Here is a 23907-nt window from a genome sequence, read left to right as displayed (position 1 = left end):
TCATCAACTCTGTCAGCCCTAGGTACATATGTATGTACCTAAAGACTAACTTGTAACATATATAACCACTTTCAGACAGCTAATTACATGTACATAAAGCTTACAAAACATATGTAACTTGTAATAAATCATATACACTTATTAATTACATATACATACACATTTAAAATGATATGTAATATGTAATTATATATCAATTACACCTCATAACTCAGTGTCAAGAGTTAAAAAAAAGCTTATATTACATATTACATATAACACGTATATGTAATTAAGTACTATTAGAAATAATCCCAAATAATAATAATAATCAAACCCTAAACCAAAGTAGGGATGTAAACAAATCTCACCACAGTTAGGTTTGGAGAGGAGAGTATATAAACCCCTCCTCTCTCAGCCTTGAGAGATTTCCCCCAAGCTTTATTACACTCTACTTTTAAGAACAACTTAAAGTTCTACAGAAGTAACATCAAGAGTCTTATAAATATAAGACTAGTGATATCTTCTTTACTTTAATCTGTTCCTGGATTAAAAGTAAGTAATACTCTTCACCTCCTCAGGATCCTCTACTTCCCCCAAGTAGAACTCTCCTTGGTTGGTGACCATATAACAACCCAAGGTTGGTGACCATAGAATAACCCAGGTTGGTGACCATAGAATAACCCAAGGTTGGTGACCATAAGAACAACCCAGGGTTAGTGACCATAGAACAACTAGTCTAGTGAACTTCAACCCACTCTTTAATCTGTCACTTGAAGATTAAAGGAAGGACTAGGATCCACCCTTCACCCTTACAATCTTAGTTCAGTATCTTCCATTCCTCATCCTTTCCCTTTGTTTATAATTCTTTGTAACTACTTTTTATATTGCAATATAATCATATTTACTTGAATTATAAGACCCACCTTGCCCAATGAGTGAGCCTTGAGTACTCAAAAGAGTAACCAACCCTCACAAACTCATACCCACTCCAAAGCAACATATCAATTGAAATTGATGAAGCAAACAAGCAAAGCTCTCGGATATGTTAGTTTGAAAACCAATGTTTTTTTGACCCAACACCAATGGCTCAATCAAATATCATAAGCTGAGATAATCAAAAATGACTCAAGATTGTAAGGACAAAACCAGTTAAGAGTGTACGCTAGAACAAACAGCACCACCAGCTTGTCAAACCAAGGATTGGCCTGTCTGAATTTGAGAGCACTTCAAGTGAGAGAAACACCATAAAGAAAGTAGAACAAGACATTTGATTGACTCTCTTCCGATCATTGTCAGGTTGGTCTTGCACTCAGAACGTTCTGATCAATGGCACTTGATCAATGCTGATTAAAAAGTGACAGCTATCGAGGCTTTTTCATCCGGCTCTCCAGTAGGTCCTTTCATTTGCAACCCTTTGCAACCCCTATAACTCAACTTAAGTCAGAAAAATCATCTGAAGAACTTGGAAGACTCTGATTTTGATGTTATGATTGGTCTGGTCAAGATTATCAAAATGTAATGGTCTTATGTTGCACGCTACATTGTTGTACTCAAAATGCATCAAAAACATATGCAAGCTATGGTTTCTATGCCGACCCATGGGACAAATGTTTACAAAGAAGGTTGTGTACTGCTCAGCCTAAACCTCTGGACTGAAACATGGCAGTGAGTACAGGCTCATACATCCCATTCCCATTCCCGCAATTCCCAACCTCCGGCAGTCCTCCAATTCTCTGGGGATTTTGGTGTGTCAGGGCATGTACTGTCTGCTTCCAGAAAACCAGCGGGCACAGTCGGCCGGACGGGGCCAGGGCCGGGTCACAGCCCTAGACACACCTACCCAGCGTTAAGTCGGATACACATATCCGAGGATAATTATGGCGTTCAAACATGTGCAAGAAATTTGCAAAACCGATGTGCAAGATCCGTGCAAGATCCGTGCAAGATTTCTTGCACGGATCTTGCTTAAATAATTTTTTCACAACCCCCTGCTGTATGTATCTCATCAAGGGCAAACTGAGTCCTCGAAGCGGGGAAGCCTAGGTTCACACATAACTTTCTTAAGTCTGCAAGTTTCGTGGAAGTTCTATGCAAGATGTTTAAAAGAACTTGCACAGAACTTTCTCGCAACTTGCAAATTTCTCGCGCATGTTTGAACGCCATAAATATGTTGCCGGTGTCGCGAGGGACTTTTAAGTTTGGTGTGTCAGTGAGATTCTTCAAAAATGCCACATAAAGCCATGATAGCGTTCAAGTCCAGAGTGCTAAACCCATGAATAGTGATCGACGATTGATGACGTATGTATGTACATAAGTCAGATTGAGTCTTCATCAATCGACTTCATTTGACACTTCACTTTACTTTTCATCATGCTGAGCCAAAACTTGAGTAAAACAAATAAACTCATCGGAATACCTCATCATCTTCATCTTACTACCCGAAAGCATCTGTATCGAACTTTGAGACTTTCAAAATCATTTTCTATCTCAACTAGGGCACGACCTGTACTTGAACAGCTATCGATCTTACCAACATCTCAAGATCCGTTACCAGGACTTTATGACGGAAAATGGAAACAAGGTCATGGAGAAATATTAACTCCGTGTGATCCTGCAGATGGTAAACCAATAGGACCAACCATTTCATCACCCAATGCAACCGAAACAACTGCCACAGTCTTAGCCGCTCGTCAAGCAGCCTTAGAATGGAGAAAAGTACCTGGTCCAAAACGTGGTGAAATTTTAAAAGAAATTAATGCAAAGCTGACGGAAAAGAAAGAACTTTTAGCTTCACTTATTACGATTGAGATGGGGAAAATCAAAGCCGAAAGTTTAGGTGAAGTAGAGGAAGCGATACAAATTTTTGATTATGCGTTGGGTCTTAGTAGAATGTTTGGTGGAAAGGTGATTTCTAGTGAACGAAAGGGTCATGTGATTCAAGAGATTCCGAATCCATTAGGTTTAGTAGGAGTTATTTCAGCTTTCAATTTTCCTTGTGAGTCAAGCATCTTTCAAGTCTTTCAACTGACTTGAGGGAGAAAGTTGAGTTATTCTTTCTTTTGGTTTTCATCAGGTGCGGTTTATGGTTGGAATTTCGGTCTTTCCTTCATTACTGGCAATTCAACTATTTGGAAGCCCTCGCCCTCAACTCCACTAACCGCAATGGCTATGACCAAGATCATTACAGAAGTTATCGAATCACATGGTTTACCAGGGGCTATCGCGGCCTTGGTTTGCGGTGGGAATTCCGTTGGCCAAACACTCGTTAACGATAAAGGTGTTGATCTTGTTAGCTTTACTGGGAGTGAAAGAGTAGGCAAGGAGGTGGGTCAACAAGTGCAAGCTAGGTTTGGAAAGACATTATTGGAGCTTGGTGGGAATAACGTAAGAATCCTTCGAATTGGGTTTCATCATTTTACAAGTCCACATTCGCTTCATTCACTCATTTGGAAATGTGGGTCTCGATAGGCGCTGGTGGTGATGCCGAGTGCCTCAATGGACCTTGCATTACGTGCTACTGTGTTCGGTGCAGTAGGCACCGCCGGCCAAAGGTGTACAACTACTCGTCGTCTATTTTTACATGAGAGTATTGCACCTCAGTTCACCAAATCTCTTTTAGCTTCATACGCTCAAATCGCCACTCGCTCAGGTCACGGTCTTGATTCAGGAACTTTGATATGTGCTCTACATACTCCCGCAGCTGTGCAACAGCATATAGCTTGTATTGAAGCTAGTAAGGCAGCAGGTGGTAAAGTACTGTTTGGTGGCGGCAAGTCAGCCAAGCAATCAGGTTGGTTTGTAGAGCCAACAGTGATTGATTGGGGTACGGCTTTACGTCGAGCAGAAGATGTACCTGAGATCGTTTGTAAGGAGAGTTTTTCACCTGTATTGCATGTGGGTACATTCAGTCGACTTGAAGAGGCGGTGGAGATGACGAACTCGGTAGATCAGGCTCTAAGCAGCTCTTTGTTTTCTAGGTACGTAGCTCTTTTACTCGTTGAACCTTTTGCCTTTAAAGGTAAGAACTTGTAGTATTGAGAGTAAGATGCGTATTTTAGAAATGTGGGAGATCTATATCACTGGACCGGTCCTGAAGGATCTCGTTGTGGAATAGTGAATGTGAATGCGGGAACAAGTGGTGAGTCCAAGTACTATTGGTCATTGTTCACTTTCTATCCATGACTGGAAGTTTGGGATCCTTGAAAATTTATTTGCTCCAAAGGATTATTAGTAAGCTGATTTTGAATTTATGAATAAGGTGCTGAGATTGGAGCAGGATTTGGTGGTAATTTCCATACCGGTTGGGGACGAGAATCTGGTGGGGATGCATGGAAACAAGTTGAGTACTAAAATTTACAAAATTTGTTTCACTATGTTGAGCTGGCTACTGGAAAGGTAATCACTGACTTTGATCAATTGGCTTTGTAGTATTGTCGTTGGTCTAGTTGTACAATCAATCATTCGGAAGAGATGCCTTTAGCACAGGGTATCAACTTTGGTTAAATCCAATTGATTGAGGTTTTAAAGTCTTTGACTGGTATGATCATCTTGCATCCTTTGGTCATTTCTTGTACAGTACTATCTGGTTTATGTTTTCAGCGGTTGTAGTTTGTTTACAGTATTGAATCAACACCATAAAGACACTTTTTCATGTCAGGATGTCAGGCATGTCCAAGATTGGGGACATGACCCAATGATCATTATTGGAGCGGTGGCTTGACGTCTATGTGTGCACATATATATCTGCACTGCATCTTAGGCTGCGTTCACTTAAGCACTTTTTTGTGAAAATTCACATTCTTGAATGTTGAGAAATCACATTCTGTGAAATGTGTTTGATTTCTTATTCACAAGCATTCTAGAAATCACAGAATGCTTATAAAAAGCAATTTATTGGGACATTCTAAGAATTTGCTATTAGCACATTCTTGTCTACAAAAATCGCATTCTTCTTCTACCAACCTGTGCCAGTTGCCTGCTTTGTAAACTTATTCTCAGATTGTACAAGGTACCTTCTACCGTACGGAACCCCTCAAATCTGTTGCAAGTCCCCAGTCATTGCACAAGTTGTCTCAAAACCGATCATCCACCACTATTCTCAAAATTGATTGTCCATCACCATCCTTGATTGATGTCATTCTCAACTCAACTTATGTTGATCATTCCCATTCTCATTCTCAACCTAACCTGGTGTTTATACAACATTGTTAAGGTCAGGCTCTGGGATCACTGCTGGTCGACAGGAATGGAGGATGAGTTCTACCAAGCAATCTAGTTGATTACACAGATTGTCGGATGAGGAAAGAGAAAGCTAACTACGTAATACAAGTATATAGCCAACTCTCAGTTGTGACATGTGTCGTATCTTTCACAAGAGTTACATGTATGGATTCGTAACATTATCCCCCTTTTAACTCCCCCTTTTAACGCCCAAACTCCCTCTTGAAAGTTCTGCGTTCTTTCCCCAGGCAGCATTAAAAAACCCATTGGGAAAAAGCTATGCCTTCTCTCACCTTCTCCTTCTTCTCCTATATCTTGACGCACTATCCGGAAATCTCTTGTTGAAATCATTTAATAATTCTGAGCTGTTAATTAGATTCACCTCTGGTTCCCAAGAATTGTGATTTGCTTCGTATCCCTTCCATTTGACTAAATATTCGATTTTCTTATGTCTTGATCTGCAATCTAATATTTCTTCAACTTCCCACTCTTCTTCTCCATTAATTGTGATTGGCGGTGGTTGTTTGACTTCTCTTCTATGTTCAATTGGATCAATGTCATGTTTTCGTAATAGTGATACATGAAAGACTGGATACACGCCCTTCATTGAATGTGGTAGTTTCAATTTGTAAGCTGATGTGGATACTTTTTCAATAATAATGAAGGGACCTAGCCATCTATGTTCCAGTTTAGGAGTTGGCCTCGTCGTCGAAATGTTTTTTCCATTAAGCCAAACCTGATCCCCTATGTTCCAGTTGGGTGTCTGTCGTACGTGCTTATCAAATTGATTCTTCATTGACTCCTGTGACAATTCTAAACAGCTTGTCAGCTCCTTTTGTACTTCTTCTAATATACTTAGTCTATTTTCCACTATGGGAATACACTGATCACTCGACGGAATCTTGTTGAAAGTTGGGTTATAACCGTAGTTTGCCTTAAAAGGTGATATTCCCGTCGAATCGTGATCTCGGTTGTTGTAGGCAAATTCTGCCGTTGGTAGTAATGTCGCCCAGTCGTCTTGTCGGTACGTCACAAAATGTCTGAGATATTGTTCGATCGACTTGTTGACAATCTCACTTTGACCATCAGTCCTAGGATGAAACGCCGTAGAAGGGTGTAGTCGGATTCCTAGACGATTGTCCAGCTGTTTCGTGATCTGTGATATGAAAATTGTACCACGATCAGACACAATGCTCTTTGGAGTACCATGTAGTTTCCAAACGTCTTTAATCATTATGTCAGCTAGTTCATTGGCTGTCATAGATTCTCGACAAGGAAGGAAATGTGACATTTTCGTCAACCTATCTACTACCGTCAAAATGCTGTCATGTCCATTTGACTCTGGTAGTTTAGTTATCAGGTCATAACTAATATCGGTCCATGGTCCGGCCGGTATTGGTAATGGCTCCAACGTGCCGAATGGTTTCTGAGTGGATGATTTTACTCGAAGGCAGGAATCGCAACCGTCGACGTATTTGTTTACGTAAGACTTTTGAGATGGCCATGTGAAACATCTACGTATTAAGCTGAGGGTCTTAGATCTACCCGGGTGTCCTGCAAGGAGACTATCATGCCTACTTCGTACTATCAAATACTTAATGTAATCATCATTGGGTACTTTGATTCGGCCGTGGTTGTAAAGTATTCCATCCTTGACGTCGTAGTTCTTCATGGCAGTTTTAAGTTTTGAAGACATCGGATTTTCTTTTGCTTCTATGATTTCAGCCAATCTGATGTCGTCTCTGCTTGCTTTCCTAATTAAATCAATGATAGTGTCATCTGTGACGAACTCTTCTGTAAGTTCACCAGGCGTCGTCTCCTCCAAGCTAGTTTCAATTTCACTGAAATCAGATACACCTAAAACATCTACTTCGAACCAGTGTTCTGCATTTTGTAGGTCAATGTTTTCGTCATCAAAAAATGACTCCATGCTGTCTACATCAACTATGAATGAATCTTCAACCAAGTTTTCTGGTTTGATGAGTTGGCCAAAAGTCAATTTCTCTGCTTCGTCAGGTGCTAGATCCGGTCGTCGTGACAATGCGTCGGGTTTAGCAGCATTTCTCCCTGGTCGAAATTTGATAACAAAATCAAAACAACCTAGGGTTTCGGCCCAACGTGCCTGTCGTCGTGTCAACTGCTTTGTCGTCATGAAAGATTCAAGGTTCCGGTGGTCGGTATATACGATAACTTCCAGTCGGTTTGGATTACCTTCCAGGTAATGGCGCCATTCCTTGAAGGACGCCACAATCGCAAGCAATTCCTTGTCAAATATTTCGTAATTCCTCTCCGCCTGGAGTAGTGATCTGGAGAGGTAGGCCACCGGGTGTAATTCATGATCCTCGTCGCAGTATTGAGATAGAACCGCTCCCAAAGCAAAATCCGAACAATCACATTCAAGGATGAATGGTTTGTAAGGGTCTGCGATTTTGAGAATAGGCGCAGAGATGAATGACGTCTTGAGTGATTCGAAAGCTTTATCACAGTCAGAGTCCCAGATGTAAGGAGTCTTTGTTCTTGTCAGGTTATGAAGTGGTCGTGTTGTGCGAGAAAAATGGTCTATGAAACGTCTGTAGAAGTTTGAAAACCCAATGAAACGTTGGAGTTCGGTGACATTCTTTGGCGCAGGCCAGTCTTTCACTGCTTTGACTTTTGTAGGGTCCATTTTGACTCGATTTCTTGAAATGATAAGCCCGAGATATTCTATTTCAGATTTTGAAAACTCGCATTTTTCGGGTTTCAGCCATAAATCGTGCTTGTCGAGAATGTCAAGGATGCCGTCAACTGCTTTCTCATGATGAGTGTCCTTCTTTGTATAGATCATCGTGTCATCCAAATAGGCTGCGGTATCATTTCCTATTCGTCCTACTAGGATGTCTTGGATAAAGTACTGAAAGTACCCCGGGGCGCCTGTAGGTCCAAAAGGCATGGTGAGTGGCGCAAACTGGCCATGTTTGCATATAAAAGCCAGAATGTCCTCGTAGCCTTCAGCTACTCTCAAATTTCCATATGCGTTTCTAAGATCCAATTTTGTATATGTATCAGCGTCCAAAAGACTGTCAACCAAATCCATTGTCAGAGGCAATGGATATTTATTTTTGATTGTCAAAGAATTGAGCCTGCGATAATCAAAGCAAGGTCTCAAATTCCCATCTTTCTTCCCTGTGAATAACACAGGGGCAGCCCAAGGAGAGGTCGTCCTGCGTATAGTACCGTTTCGGAGTCCCTCGTCGATCATCTTCTTTAACACCTCATCTTCTGCAGGTGATAAAGGTATTATCCGACCGGCTTGTGGTTGAGCACCAGGTATCAGATCCACCTTGAAATCGTATCGACGACGTGGCGGTAGTCGTTGTGAATTAGACTTGCGGAACATGTGTAGATGGCGGTGATAATAGGCTGGGACGAGTTCTTCGACGGTCTTGGAGGGCTCCTTCATCTTCAAATCGGCAGCAAGTCGAGCGGAAGTGGACCAGGACGTCTTCGCGGCATCAAAATCGGTCGTAGGGCAACTATTCAGGGAAAGATTACACTGGCCAGCTGCTTCAGGCTTTGAGGTGACAGTAGGACTATCGGACTCACCTCGCGGGGATGCTAGCGTGTCTGCAAGAACACACATCCCCTCGTCAAATTTCCTAGCTTGCCCCTCTGGCATCACGTCAGGACCCATGGGGGATGTTTTCGGAATAGACGAAACTGCTTCAGCAGTCGCGAGTGAGATATAAGGCTCTGATTGCGTAAATGGTGGCATATCAGTGTGAGCAGTCGGAATTGAAACTTGAGGTGTTGATGGCGTGGAGTCCAATACTTCGGTGTTTGAACACGGCGTGGTTGATATAGGCTTCTGCGAGATTGGAGGCAAACAAAGCTTGCCAGCTGTTTCACGTGAGAGTAGGGAAGATTGGAGATCAGACTCACATCGCGGGGATGCTAACGTGTTTGTCAAAACACACATCCCCTCGTCACATTTCCTAGCATGCCCCTCTGGCATCACGTCAGGATCCTCGGGGGTGTTTGTCGGATAGGACGAAGCCGTATTATCAGCTGCGATGTAGTCGAAATGGTCTGGTGGCAATGTGACATCGGATTTTGGTGTAGAAATCTGTGAATTCGTGGGAAAAAGGTGATCGCCCAGGGTTTCTTGAGAGTCTGATTTAAAAAGAGAAGCATACGCACGTTGCGGGGATGTTAAAGTATCTGCTGCGATACACATCCCCTTGTCACTTTGCCTAGCGTCCCTTTTGGGTTCCACTCCGGGGTCCTGCAAGGGTGATGTCGGCCTGGACAAAGCCACAATGGCTGCAACGCTTGTTTGGTAATCAGAGACCTTCCCGGTCGTCCAGTTGATGCGGTTGTGATGTCTCTTGATCCAAGGGATTCCTAAAATCCCGTCGTAAGTATCTTTCACTCGAGTGATAATGAAGTTGGTGGTTGAGTTGTCGTCGTGGTTGATTAAGTCGGCCTCATACATCGCGTGGCTTGTAGATCCATCAAAACCAGTCACAACTCTCTTGGACTGATTTGCGTGTTGCAAGAGGTTGCAGTTGGCGGCAAAGGTTTCACTCAGGACGTTATGTGTCGCTCCTGAGTCAATGAGGAAGAGGGCTTCAAAAGAGGGAGGTGGTGTGGCGCGGGAGTGGGACAGTGACAGAGAAGTACGCAAGAAAAGACGAGGGTCGTCTGCATTGCACGATCTAATAGTACTAGCTCCTAAATTAATATCATCTAATCCCCCCGGGTGGCTCAGGATAGGCACACTCATTCCTGAGCACCGCCATTTTTTGATTGGTCGGCTCTACTTCCTCCTTGTTGTTGATCTACATGATTAGAAGTACCCATAGCTGCAATTTTAGCCTCCAACTCAGCGATCTTGTGTTTATAACTGTTTGAACCACTAAAAACCCCTCTACGTTTCCCATTACCGTCATTTCTTCTCACAGGACAATCTGACGCGAGATGACCCTGACCAGCACAATGAAAGCAAGAACCCGTTCGTAATTGTCTTGAACGTTCTTCAGCACTTAATTTGACATATCCAGATGAAATATCCATAGCATTAGGATCCTTAGGCACGTGAAAGGTCGTCGTAGCGCTGGTGACACCGTGGATTTTGCTGTCAAGTTTGATTGCTAAATTGGCGATCTGCTCGATGGTAGTGAAGTCCTCCTGAATCATAACCATAGCAACTCTAATCTCTTTCTTAAGTCCCTGCTCGAAATGACTGATGAGTGTAGGTACCTCCCACCCCGTGGCAGTAGCATATGTATTGAACTCGTGCGCATAGTTAGCTACGGAACCCCTCTGAGTCAAAGTACGTAAGGCACGTTCAGCCTTTGCCTTTTTTTCCGTATCGAAATACATCGCCTTGAAATTGGTGATGAATCTTTCAAAGGTGACCAAATGAGATGTCGCATTGTCAAGTAGTTCGAGGGTAAGGGGCTGAGCCCAACTACTGGCAGCGCCGGTAAGGTAGGATACAGTGAAGACTACCTTGCTGCGATCATCCAGAAACTGATAAGGATGAGCCAGTAAGTATAACTGGACCTGAGTTGCGAAGATCTCTGCCGCAGCACCCCGAGTTCCATCGAATTTGTCTGGGGTCGCAACCTTAGGCCCTTTGGGAGTAGGTGTAGACTCCTGATGGACAAATGTCGCGGTAGGAGCAGGTGCTGGGTTCGCTTGATTGCCAGCTTGCATGTTAGCAAGTCGCGCTTCAGAGTCGGCGGATCTAGCCTCGGCTTGTTCGCGAAGGGAACGTTCTCGGTCCAACGAGGCAGATAGCTCGTTGAGTTGACGCTGAATATCCTCCATATCGTGAGATGGCTGGATAGCGAGGCGTTCACCAAATTCAATAGCGAGATGAGGTGCGGGTGGTTCGATCGCTAGATGCGTTTCAGAATCAACGAAGTGATGAGAAGTATCGGTGTCGGAATCGGCGTCGCCGGCTGGGATGCTGTATGATGGTGACGTTGTGGCGTATTTTGAAGGTTTAAGTTCTAATTCAATCTAATTCAATTCAATCTGATAAGGTTCAGTCGGTTTGGTCGGTGATGGGGCTTTGATGTATTCGATCAAGGTTTCAGTTCAATATCAAATCTAAATCTAATTTTATCTGGATTAATACGATTCGTTCTTGAGGTAATTCTATTCTAACTTCCTCGATTCCTAATTTGAGATCCGACAATATGTTAAGGTCAGGCTCTGGGATCACTGCTGGTCGACAGGAATGGAGGATGAGTTCTACCAAGCAATCTAGTTGATTACACAGATTGTCGGATGAGGAAAGAGAAAGCTAACTACGTAATACAAGTATATAGCCAACTCTCAGTTGTGACATGTGTCGTATCTTTCACAAGAGTTACATGTATGGATTCGTAACAAACATGCCTACCTTCTGGACCAAGATTGGATATAAATTGATGATTTGTTCTACATCACGTGGATTGGATGTTACAAGAAATGCAATATAATTGTTGTACTTGAGATGGTGATTTGATCAAATGAAAGAACTTGAATCTAATCATTCTTGATGAATTAATGATGGGTTTGGAAATCCACCTTCTAATCTCAATCCTTTGCAAAGTTGGTCAAAATGAAGAGTTGATTTGTAACATTGGTTGTAAGTTTTTGTGGTTGTGTTGGGTTAGGTAACTGTGAAGGGATCCATCGGTTTTTGGTGATGATGTTCCATGGATTTGGAATAGGGTGGAATCTCAAGCTCATAACACTTTCAATTTGAAAATGAAAAGTCTAGTGATCAGTGTATCCAAATCAAATGACTCAAGAGCGCTTGTTTCACGACTTTTCACAAAATTTCAAATTTCATGTTTTTTTTAAAAAAAAACGCTTTTCTACATGTAGAAAAGTGGTTGCTCGTAATGTGATTTCTCAAATTCCCCACTAAGTGAACACGCCCTTAATATAGTGGTTCTAAAGTGCCACTTGAGTCACATTGGTCAAAATTGCAAAATGACATTCTTGCCCCCCAAAAAGCCCTGCTGAACAAGCACCGACGTGGGATAAATTCTAGACCCATGGCAATCTTCCATATCATGGTAAATATATAACTTTTTCTTTCTTTCATAAACCTCTGCAAAAACCTTTTTGAAACTTAAGTGGGGGAAAGACAAAATGAAAGCTATGCCAATGGTCTGTGTATGAAATTCTCATAAAGAATCAAGGTTGAAATAGGCATGCAATGATTGTTGATTCATATCTGAACATTTAACAAAGTAAATCTCAGTTGGGGAATCTCAGGTATGCTATGCTGAATCTCCAGATAGAAAAGGCAAGGTCTATCAAATTTTGGGGAAGGAATCAGTTGGGTTCATTTTGGCAACTGGTCCGTGTACTACTCATGTTAGCCTGAGGCCTGGATTGCAGCCTGTTGTCCCAAGTTGCAGGACAAGAGAGATAAAAAAGGCTGGGAGTACATGTGGGTTGTCACATCCGGCACTGAGCTGGTCCACTGGAGTGCCTCCCCTCCCACATTATGGAGAAAATGGCAAATGAAATACCAATCTGTATACAATGCAGGGCTGGTGCATTGCTCTGAGTGAGCAAAGTCAAGCAAAGTCAAGCAACGGGCAAAAACCCGCAAAGCAACGTCAAGCAACAGGGTTGGCTGCTGCCCGGGGCACTGCTTGTCAAGGTGTGGCATTACAGCTGGTTGTGTTGTTTTCAGTGTCGATCCAAGCAACACAACCCTGCAACCGGCATGGACCTGGTAGCTTGGGCAAAGGGTTGTGGAAGCCTGGACCCTCCCTGCTTCCACAAGTGTACCCCTTTGTTTGCTAGTTCACTAGCTAGATCACACTAGATCACTCACACCTATCAACACAGACCCACAAAGCGACAATGGCATCTTTCAGCAGAACTTTTGGTTATTCAACCTGCCCAATCAAGAACTTACACCTTTCAACTTCAAGCTCATTATTTTTATTAAGTCTTTCATCCAGTACCCATTGATTAGTGACTTCAAATTCAAGTTCAACTCTCACTCTCAATTCCACTGTTTCACAATCTCCTTTCTACAGTTTTCACTCTCACTCAACTCCAATCAACAAATATATTTTTGCTTTCCCTTTCAACTCAAGCCTTATCTTTCATTCTTATTTCAACTTCTCAATCAGAATACTTTCACTCGTAATGGCTAGTTCCAAATCTGGCAGCCCAGGGTCTCAAACTAAAGCCTTATCAACCCATCCTGTCTTGTCAACCCCCCTTTGTTGTTCTATCAGACCACCAGCACCTCAAAAGAGTCAAACGGGCATGCTGCAGCCTTCTTCCGGTAGCTGGACATCAATTGTTCTCCCCAAAGCCAGAATGTCCAAGCCTCTGGCACGGAAAAAGAAAAAATTGAAACCGACCAATGAAACCTTGTCTTCACACTACAAAAATGATGTATTTTTCCAAGATGAAAAATGATCGAGTTTAACGCACAAAATCATTAGTAATGCAGAATCAATGCATGGCACCAAGTGACAAGAAGTTCCTCGATGTTGGGAAACTTGACATCGGCCTTTTGTTTAGTTTGAGGACCAACATTGGTGGAGATCTTTCAAATTGAGTCCTTGTCTTTGAGCCAACGCGAGATATTAGGTTCACTAATTCCCATATTGAGATGAATCTTTGAGAAGTGAAGGAAAGTCTTAGTCTGACTTTCCCCATTTGCATAATACCAATCAATGACTTCTAATGGTTGATTGTGAGTAAGACTTTGCTTGTGTTTTGCTGAGTTTTGAGACAAACATTGTGATTGGACTGGTTTTGAAAGATGAGAACAAGGCCGCTTGCCCTGACCTTTGCTGAAGTGATCAGCAGTTGGATCCTTTTTGTGTTTGTTCATTTTCTTTGCAGCCACTTCAACTAAAGTAGATTGATAAGATTCAATTATAGCTCAAATAGCTTGATATTTGTGGTATGCAAAGCAGTAAGGTTCATTATCTTTTGCAGCAAGAAGTTTGTCAATTAAGATTTGTTCTGTTATTAAATTACCACTTTGATCAAGCCATTCATCATCAGCAGTGGATATCTCTTCACCAGCATCTTGGCGAGATTCAATCTTGTCACGTTGCTTTCTTGAGGCATCTTTTAAAGTTTGAAGCCCTTTCTTGAGTAAATGGTGTTTGTGCTCCTCTGAGTTCAGATCGGGTGAGAAAGCGGCGGGAAGGAGGGGACTTGATGCAAGATAAATGATGTTGACAATCTTTGTGGCGTGTATGGGGTTAAGGTGGTCAAACTTGAGGGGCTCAACAGCCAGAGAAGGTCCTTCTGTGTCATTCATGTTGGTTTGATTTGGTTCAAAGCTTAATCTTCCTTCAAAGGCTATGCTTTTTGGCTACAGAGATCCGGTGTGGTACTAATAGCACAACAAGGGCTATACAGTGCTTTGAAAGAGGATAATCTGTAAATATAATGACTTTACAGAAGGTGTCTGTGACTGCTCTTTCTGAGAATCTTTAACAAACTGGACTTTGTTGTTAAAGTCTCCTGATAACAGAGAAAAATAACCAGGACTTTGATAATAGAGAAAAGTATCTGTTGATAAGGCACCAGTGAAATTAACTCAACACAAAAGTGTTATTCCAAATGAAGCTTTTAGCTTATAAGACCAATAAAATAAATTCTCATATTATTTAATAAGGGCAGTTTAAGTGAACTAGGACTGTGTAGTGATTCTTATAATGTTAAAAAACTACTAAACTTTATCATAGATGAAGAAGAAAGGGAAAAAAAACAAAAGTGGGACAAAGACCAAGACTTATATATCTGATTTTACAAATTAATAATTGTAAACAGCTTTCAAAAACCAAAAAGATGACTAAAAAGTTGGTAAACAGCTATGATGCAATGAATCAATGATCTTCTACACTTCCCAAATTTGCCATTTTGAGCCATTTTAGCTAGTACAAATATGTAGTATGATGTAATGTGATCAATAGATCTTCTACAAGTGATTCTTTACTCATTTACCCAGCAAAGATGACTAATTGCTACTGCCAAGCTCTTCTTATGATCAATTTGTGACTTTTTGAATGGTAAACAGCTATTACAAATTCTTCAACTCATTTATATTTTCCTCTCCAAGCCTTTATAAACCCTTTACTAATAATGATTCATCTTCTTATAGTCAATCTTCATATATATAAAAAAACACATATGTGTCACGAAGAAAAAAAATTGACCGTTTGGAGTAAATCGCCCTGATTTTACGTGACTTTAAAAGTCTTTTTTAAAGCGTTGGTGAAGGAGCGGACAAGGATTTTAAGGTGCGAACGACCTTAAAATCCAGTTCGGGGCTTTGCGACACACCTGATCGCGGCGTTCTACTTGAACCGCCCTAATATTAAAAGAGTCTTTTTATGATTACTAATTGATTCTAAGATTATGGTGCTGTGTATGAATGATGAAAGGATGTGTATTTGATCTTCAATGAATTAGCCATCTACCCTTTTCATTTGATTTCATCACCTTGATTATCAATCATGGTTGCTTGATCTCATAACCATCTTCCTTAATCCAAAAGTCGAAAATCAAAAATTTCGACCTGTAACAACCCATAATTCACACCACTACAGACACTACATATCCCATAATACATCTTCACTTCCTCTTTACCTCACTGTCTCGTTTTCGCTCGATCGATCTCGATCTCACTCTTTCCTTTCAACACTCTTCACTTCTTCAATATGTAATTCATCTCTCTCTTCTCATCTTTCATTTACAATACCATCTTCAAAACTACCAAACTAACTATAACAATCTCTAAACACAATCAATCATATGTATTCTAATCTTCACTTTTACTCGTTTCTCTTTTCTTTTCATTCACATCACATCAATATTAATTTGTACTTGATAAACCTCTCTTCTAATAAATGTTTCTATTTTTTCTTAGTTTTTTCTTTTGTTTGTTCAAATGAATGAAAATAAAACTAAAACTAAAATTTAAATAAGTGTTTCAAAAATAAAATATGGTTTTAATATATAAAAAGAGCTTCTGTCTTGAGATTTGTTTGTTTGTATATCTTTCTTATGAGTTGTTTGAATTAAACCATGAAACATTGAATGTCACATCTAAAACTATGTGTACTATAATAAAAAATTGGTTTTTGACTTTTAAAATGAAATATATAAAAATTGATAACAATAAAAGTAAATGAAAATTGATTTAATATATGTTAGATTGTGAAGTTATGATGTAATTAATATGTAATAATAACTCCTGCTCAATAATGATTATCAATAATCTAAATTTTGATTTTTTTTGATTGATACCATGATCTGCGCACCACACCGGTTTTTTAAAAATTAAACTATGCATTATTGTTTTTGGCATAATTATGCAATAAACCTAAATTTTGACCCGCACCAAGTCAGGAGAAGCCCTGGCCTATGCAAAATGACTGAATATGCAATTGCGCGGGTATGCAATTGCGCGGGTTTGACTGTACTCAAAGAGTTCAATTTTCAAAACTTGAACCCAAAATCCAATTCATAGAAAAACAAGATCTCACTTCACTTCTATCTGAAAATGAAAGGCTTCTAAGAGGAATTAAAACAAATATTAAGAGAAGAAATATCAAATATGATCATTTTGAAATCTTGATCACTCATTTTTTTGGATATCAGACACAATCGTACAGTCAAATGTACTAGATTTGGAGTCCCTTGAGCGAATGAACACATTACAGGCCAATGTCGAGGTCCCAGTGTGTTTTCTTTTCTTACTTTACTGTTTTGTTTCCTCTCAGATTGATCCATATCCCCACTCAGCATCTGACAGACTGATAGTTTGTCAGGCAATCAAATATGGCTTTGAAATGATGAATACCTTCTGTGCCTTGCTTTGAATTGCTGTCATGCCTAAAGTTTTCCCATTGCAGAGCGCAGCAATTATAAAGCCGCACTGCTTTGAGATGTGAGAGCAATATAATTTTTATAGAAGAGCGGTAGTGTTTTCTTACATAGTGCAAAACCGCTCCGCTTGGAGAAACAGGGAACATAGTGTAGCGTAGTGGAGCGCTGTGGGTGTTGTTACCAAGTACCTATATTGATTTGTATGATTAATCATATGTGTTTGTGAAATTAAAAAAGATTACTAATTGAATTTAAACTGCCAGTTGACCATCAATTAAACTCAATAAAAGATCAAATTGATTTAAAAAGCACATATACCATTGTTGTTTTGATTTTTTTGATTATTCAAGAGATCCTGTTGACCACATGGCCTGAAAAGACCCCACCAAGACCCCAGCGACACCATCTATCCAGAATAATCAAGAGGAATCTCTGGCTATCAGTTGTGAAGCTACTCCAAATATGGCACAAGTGGTAACAGTGACACCCCCTGAACCTCAACATCCAAATCAGGTCCTGCCCCAGCCTCTCTCAAAGCCAAGGCCAAGCAAATTGTTCTAAGATATGACATCCTAGCCAACAACATCCTGGATGATAGCCAGTGTCCCTCCACACTTTGAGCTTTTGTTTAAGGTCTGAAGGATCCTTTTTTGATTGATTTGATCCCCTTATGATTTCCTTGCAGTTGCTCCATTTCCCCTTGCAAACTATGCTAAAGCACCTGGAGGTCATTGCCAACATCTTGAAGCAATTGGCCACCCTCACATCAAAACTCATTGCTTCTTCCAGTGGTGCTTCCTCATCTATCACAATGAATCATGTTCAGTTACATTCAACACCAGGAACCCCAGGGCCTCAACCTAATGTTGATCCAGCCCCTGGCCCTCAGTCCAATGTTTACTGTGCTCCTAGTACTTCTCTTGATAACCCTCTTGATGATTGTCTTGATGACAGACCTCTCTTGAATGGTTATAAAATATCCCCGCCTAACCCCTCAGGAAGAAGCCTTCCTTATCTTACCTCAGCCAGCTGAACAGCTGGTTACCTCAATTAAACATGCAGCAGCCTGACTATCCAGCATTCCTATGAGTGTCCCAACAGAGTATTGAAGAAACATATGAATTGAAGTAAATTATTGTTTCTCAAATAAGTTAATTATGTACACGGCAATATCAGAAAACAGCGGGACCACTCCAAAAGAGTGACTGAATCAATTAAGTTGTGTAAACCTTTTGCAAGGGGATGCGAGAATGCTCTTCCGGGAAGTGGTATCGAGTGATGACCTTCCTGGTAGATGTCTCGCTTTCACTGCTGGAAGAGCGAATCGGAGAAAACAGGCATTCCGATATCTGATCGAGATCAGGCTTGGCGATCTTCAGGGGTACAAGTGATGGTTCAGGCAATTCGTCCCGAGTGGTCAGTGCTTTCCACTATGTATCATGAGCAAGAATCATGCATGAGTTGGGAAAATATTGGGTGTGAAGGCAGTATACGACGCACACTGTTGAGAAATAAAGCGCCAGTCATGAGGTAAGAGCTTGACACTACCACCCATACTAAGGTCGACCTCCACGCCTCACTAAGGAATTGGTTTTTCAGACGATTCAGTAGAAGTCAAATAAATTTCACGAGGTCAATCAACCAAACTTTTCATCTATTTCTCCAATCTTCAACGTCAAAAAAACCCCGACCATCAAATCCCATATCAGCACAAGGATGAGAAGACCAAATTGCCATAGTAGGAAACCTGTCATGAAGAAACAGTTAAGCACAGAAGATGAAATGAAACAGACACTCTAATAGGACGAACGATATCCCTTCAGAAGCGATTCGGCAATGCGTGAATTTTCAGAGGCTGATGGCGGAATGAAGACGGCGGGCTTGTCATCCACATCGAATGCCTCGTCCACTTCTTTCCAAAGCTTTGTCTTCCCCGTTGCAACATTTACAGTGCCTTTCAAATACCGCAGGAAGAGGAAGCCGGTGAAGCAGTAAAACTGCATACCAATAAAATATTATTAGTGAGTCGGTGGCTGCTACCAAATTCTTAAACTGAATATTTGTGATGCCCATGGCAGACAATGAACATGGATACATACCATTACAGCAATCAGAGCAGCAATTGACCAATACAATGCGCCCCAGCGAAACCGACTGATGCATCGTTGGCCCGCTTCCGCGTACTGCTGCAAGCTCTTGGTCGGATCCATTCCTGACGTTAATTGGGCCAGCGCTGCAGCATACGCATCATCCTTCTGGCGAACCGACACGACAGACGTGATACCCCAAGTTAGTGCTCCCAGAGCCACGAATATAGGGACGCCGATGCAAATCGAGTTCATGAAGATCGGATGTGGCAGAAAACTTGTCACCAACTGATGATTCACAAGGGGCCGGCCGGGAGAGAATAAGCTGAGGTGAGGCCCGAGAGCATACAAGTCTGTGAGTATACAATGTTCATATCTAGAAGAATGTTCTGTTGAGTTGAAGCGCACCATAGATATAAGGCGGTGAAGCCAGAGGACCAATACCCAAAATACCCTAAAACAAAACAAAAAGTGACAACTTGGTTCAATAGGTGAAAATCCTGAGGGAGGCAACTTAGGGACTTGATGCTACCCGGGGCATAACTAATGGCAAGCCAGAAGTTCTGATGATTACTCCGCGACGGGATGGGCGATTGGATGGCCTGATAGGAGAAGAAGATATATATTTCCGATGAAATGCTCCCCAAAAGCTGACAAATAATCAGAAGAAGTCCACCATTAGGTATCAAGTAGGGGCCCAGATCCCCCACTGTTACGGAGGTGTCAATATCAGTTTGAAGAGACAAAGCAGGAGATGAAAAATGGTAGTGAAGGCAGACCATAGTGCCGACGCCATAGCCACAGATGCCTGCGACGGGCAGCTCGCCCTCCGAGCGTAGGAATAGCCAATATTGTCACGCATAAGATGATCACCAGAAGGTAAAAAATGCTGCAAGCAATCAATACCCACCGCACGTAAGGATAAACTGAAGGGTGCTGATGTGCGTTCAAGCGAGAGATAATTGATTCGGCGGTATCGTCCAGATATAAGGCCGAGGTTATAGACGCCGTGAGATCCGGCATGTGTCACTGAAGTGAAGTTATGGAAAAAGGAAAGTCTAGAAGAGAGCGTAAGAGGTCAGATGGAAGACTTTTCGTGGCGAGCGTAAATAAACATGGAGTTCGAACTGAAATCGTCAACACTCGATGGATGAATAATCAAGAGCGTACACTTAGAAACTTGGCTGCCATCATGCTTAATTAGCTACATCGAGTGACTCGTAAATTTCCAATTCAGGTGAGAGATGTCTTGGCTTGATATCGACGTCGTGAAGGGAACGATATTCTCCTTTGAGCATAAGCTCAGGAGACTCGCGCATCAAGGCTTAACCTGGATTGACTCATAAATCGATACGAAGTCAAGATCACCAATGTGTAATCCATTCCCACAATGGTCGCACTCATTGGCTCAGGAGCAGCGGACTGAGTACACTATATGATCCAGATGCGCTTCTAGATTGTGAAGTAAAACACTCAGGTTTGAGGATTTCGTCCTGCTCGAGAAGCATTTTCTCGTCGAAAGGAAGCTCTGACACCATAAGTAGAGCACCAACGCCGTCCGAATCTAAGTCGATGGATTCAGCTTCGGGTCGGCGTTCATTTCGATGCGTTTGGCTCATGCAACTAGCCAAAAGCTTTGATCATCAGAGGGTTTCAAGTTTGTTTTTTACGGTTTTTTGCAGTACAACAAGTTGTCCGATACTGCAAAACTAGCCCATTCAGCGGCGGGCGCCGCACAACTCCTTCCCAAGAGATTTCTTAAGATTTCACACTGATCCCAGTCTCACAACAGCTGTGATAAATAGTACCTCTGGAATTGAACCTTGGGTTTTTGAGTCTAACAGAAATTGATTTTTCATTGCAGACACTTCTAACTCTAACTCCCACAGTAGGGAACTTTATCCTTGTACTTGAAGCATCAATCTTACATGGTCAAAAGTGCCCTGCAAAAGTGTGAAGTTGTGCTCGGTCAGGAGATAGATGGTGGAATGTTCTAATCAGGCCAAGCAAATCATGTTGGACTCAATCCAAACAAAAGCAGAACCTCAGTATAAGAGAAAGAGAGAAATGACAGTAATCTTATATAAAGATTTTGTAATGATACAGTCAGATGAGGAAAAGAAAAAAAAACCTATCAGATTGATGTTCAGTGATCAGGTTATAAAGAAAACGCAAAATGAAATTTACAGCTATGACATCACAAGATCAGTGATGTAACATTCTTCATTGGGCTATATGATGTAATGTGGTAAATGAAGAAACACAAAAATGAATAAAACAAAAATACATTTATATGAAATACATTAATATGTAAAAAGACTTTTTAAAGCACAGAAATAAATCCAACAAATCATTGCTTGGTGTTGGTAACTTGTGATTAACATGGTGGAATGGGAAAGTTGGAATCTATCACATGTGTATTGGTACTGATGGGTCAGCCTGTTAACCATATCTCTTTGTTTTACAGCTATGATATCATAGCTGTTTACCACCATTGTTCTCAACTTTCCCATAGCATTTACTTCTGTTGAACTCATCTTATCATCAATTTATAAGATTATATTTCCTAGTCAAGAGTTATTATTTAAGTTTGCCCACCCTCCCATTTCCCGGCAAGTCAGGTTACAAAATAAAATGGCATATATTTGATAGGGTATGATATGGGGTCTCTTATTCTTTAGTTTGTTATGAGTTATTGTTTATGATAGTTATTTTTATTTTTTGATTCTTATTTGGTTTGGTTATCTTTTATTTTTTCATCATCATTATTATCAGTACTGTTTCATTCAGAAGTTGGTCTAAAACATGTGTTATCCGCTGTCCGCCCCATAGGGTGTGTTTGTTTGTCAAAAGAATTTTTTTCCCTTGGCTTAGGCCTTGGGCTTCACACCAAACATCATTCTATATTTGGTTTCTCTATACCAAAATATTAGTAAGTTTGGTTCTGATATTCCCATTTCAGATTTTTCTCCCTCTGTGTTGCCCTCTTCCCATCTGGTGAAGGCTTTGATCAGCAGTTGACTATTAGATCTCAAATAATTAATGAGAATCCAGAAGAATGGCTCAAAAATGAATTATTTTCAAGACCTAAAATCAAAGATAACAAAGATCCTATAAGATCATTCAACACACAACCAAATCCTATGTGACAGAAATATTGTCTACTCCACTTTTATACCAAAGTTTTATTCTTTTCCAAGTGATTTCTCACTCAAAGCCTCAATCAATATTAACTTCAAACTTTCAGTGACTTCACCTTCTTTCAAGCTTCTTCTAATCACAATTATTACTTACTCAATAATAAAATCATTTGCAAGCTTCATTTATAATCACTTGCTACATATAACATATTCTTCTATAAGATTTTGGTTTTATGTGTGATCTTGGATTGAACTTCAGACATTACTAACCTTATTTGCTCATTTCTTTCGAATCCTCAATTTCAATGGAGAGTCGGATCCTTGTCTCAAAATTTTTCTCATTGGAATGATGAACCACTTCACTTATCAATTTTGTCATGTCATCCTTTGCATTACAGAATTGTTCAATTTATGCATCCACAAAATACCAATCATGATTCACATCAATGAGATATTTTCTTCTTTGGGTTGGGGTTTAGTGAGTCTCTGTCTTTTATTCAACTTTCAAGTCACAAAGTTTGTTTGAAGACTTTTAGAACATCTCTATGTGCTTCAAGTAGTTCACAAGTTTGATCAAAAATTCAACAATAGTATCTGAATATTGAATGTCACATGATTCATTCCAATAAACATCATCTCCAAATGATTGATTGAAACTAAATGTGATTCTTCAGGTCAGAAGAAATTATCAATGAATGTTGCTACTCTTGCTGCTTTTAATGAAGGTCTAGGTGCATGATCAATTCTCAAACTCACAGAATTCATTGATTCTTGATCCATAAGTCATAGAGAAGATGAATGTAAATTGTTGATTGAGTAATTGAATTTGATTCAAGTTGGTTTTGATAATATGCCACTGACTGAATCAATCTATTATCAGATATTCAACCCCAAGCAGAAAGGATTCTAATAAATACAAAAAAAGATGAAGATGATGCAAGATTGAAAATGCTTCAAATGATTTGGTTGATCTTAATAAACAATATAGTTTTCAAATTGATTGGATTCAAAAATTAATTGAACTTGAATATATTGGAATTAATTCATGAGATCATAATTAGTTCAATCCAAATCATAATCCAAGTTGTCTCAAAGTACTTACCACATGAAATCTCTTCCTACACTGATTTTATCTTCAAAATGTAAACAAGACCCAATGATCATGAAAAGCAGTGACATACCACTGGATTTCACTGAGACTAAGATCAATGATCGATTTCCCATCTACTACTCCAGCTTTATTGGAGATAATTGTTGGATGTCCTACTTCAGCTTTGACGCGATCAACTACATCTTTGACTGCTTTCGGATCCATTATGTTGCACTTATAACATCAAACATCTAGAGACAAAGAAAACCAAAGTCAGCAACAATCTTGATTTGAAAAACAGTGAGTTTCAATTCAAAAGACAAAAACAAACCAGAACCAGAAGGATTTTGGATAGAAGGTCTAAGATCTAAAACGACGATCGTAATATTCCTGATAGCCAAAGTTTCCAAAATCACTTTACCTAACCCATCAGAACCACCACTGACAAATACCATTTCATGATCCCGAACAATCCTATCAATCCAATTCTCCGAGTCTATTCCGACCAGTCCATTGAATGATATGT

At 40.5% G+C, this 23907-nt stretch overlaps 3 protein-coding genes across 3 annotated transcripts; 1 reads left to right on the top strand and 2 right to left on the bottom strand.

Annotated features, from left to right (window-relative positions):
* Positions 1 to 2352: 2352 nt before the first annotated feature.
* On the top strand, positions 2353 to 4637 carry MELLADRAFT_51169 (uncharacterized protein; the record flags this gene model as incomplete). Its single annotated transcript, XM_007419118.1, has 6 exons — positions 2353 to 2977; positions 3056 to 3366; positions 3451 to 3959; positions 4041 to 4120; positions 4241 to 4320; positions 4411 to 4637. The coding sequence occupies 6 exons, from the start codon at positions 2353 to 2355 to the stop codon at positions 4483 to 4485; spliced, it is 1680 nt and encodes a 559-aa protein (XP_007419180.1).
* A 13514-nt stretch (positions 4638 to 18151) lies between these two features.
* Positions 18152 to 20360, bottom strand: MELLADRAFT_73720 (uncharacterized protein; the record flags this gene model as incomplete). Its single annotated transcript, XM_007419115.1, has 9 exons — positions 18152 to 18494; positions 18565 to 18643; positions 18712 to 18811; positions 18875 to 19061; positions 19164 to 19476; positions 19560 to 19605; positions 19684 to 19860; positions 19931 to 20209; positions 20322 to 20360. 8 exons carry the CDS (start codon positions 20172 to 20174, stop codon positions 18279 to 18281), a joined length of 1362 nt encoding a protein of 453 aa, XP_007419177.1.
* A 3066-nt stretch (positions 20361 to 23426) lies between these two features.
* On the bottom strand, positions 23427 to 23606 carry MELLADRAFT_85087 (uncharacterized protein; the record flags this gene model as incomplete). The annotated part of the gene is made up of 1 exon (XM_007419114.1): positions 23427 to 23606. The coding sequence occupies one exon, from the start codon at positions 23604 to 23606 to the stop codon at positions 23427 to 23429; it is 180 nt and encodes a 59-aa protein (XP_007419176.1).
* Positions 23607 to 23907: the final 301 nt, after the last annotated feature.

Source organism: Melampsora larici-populina (assembly GCF_000204055.1).
Source record: "Melampsora larici-populina 98AG31 unplaced genomic scaffold MELLAscaffold_130, whole genome shotgun sequence".
Taxonomy (NCBI): Eukaryota; Fungi; Basidiomycota; class Pucciniomycetes; order Pucciniales; family Melampsoraceae; genus Melampsora; species Melampsora laricis-populina.
Note: the sequence above shows the minus strand (reverse complement) of the source record. Positions and strands in the feature narration are given on the sequence as shown.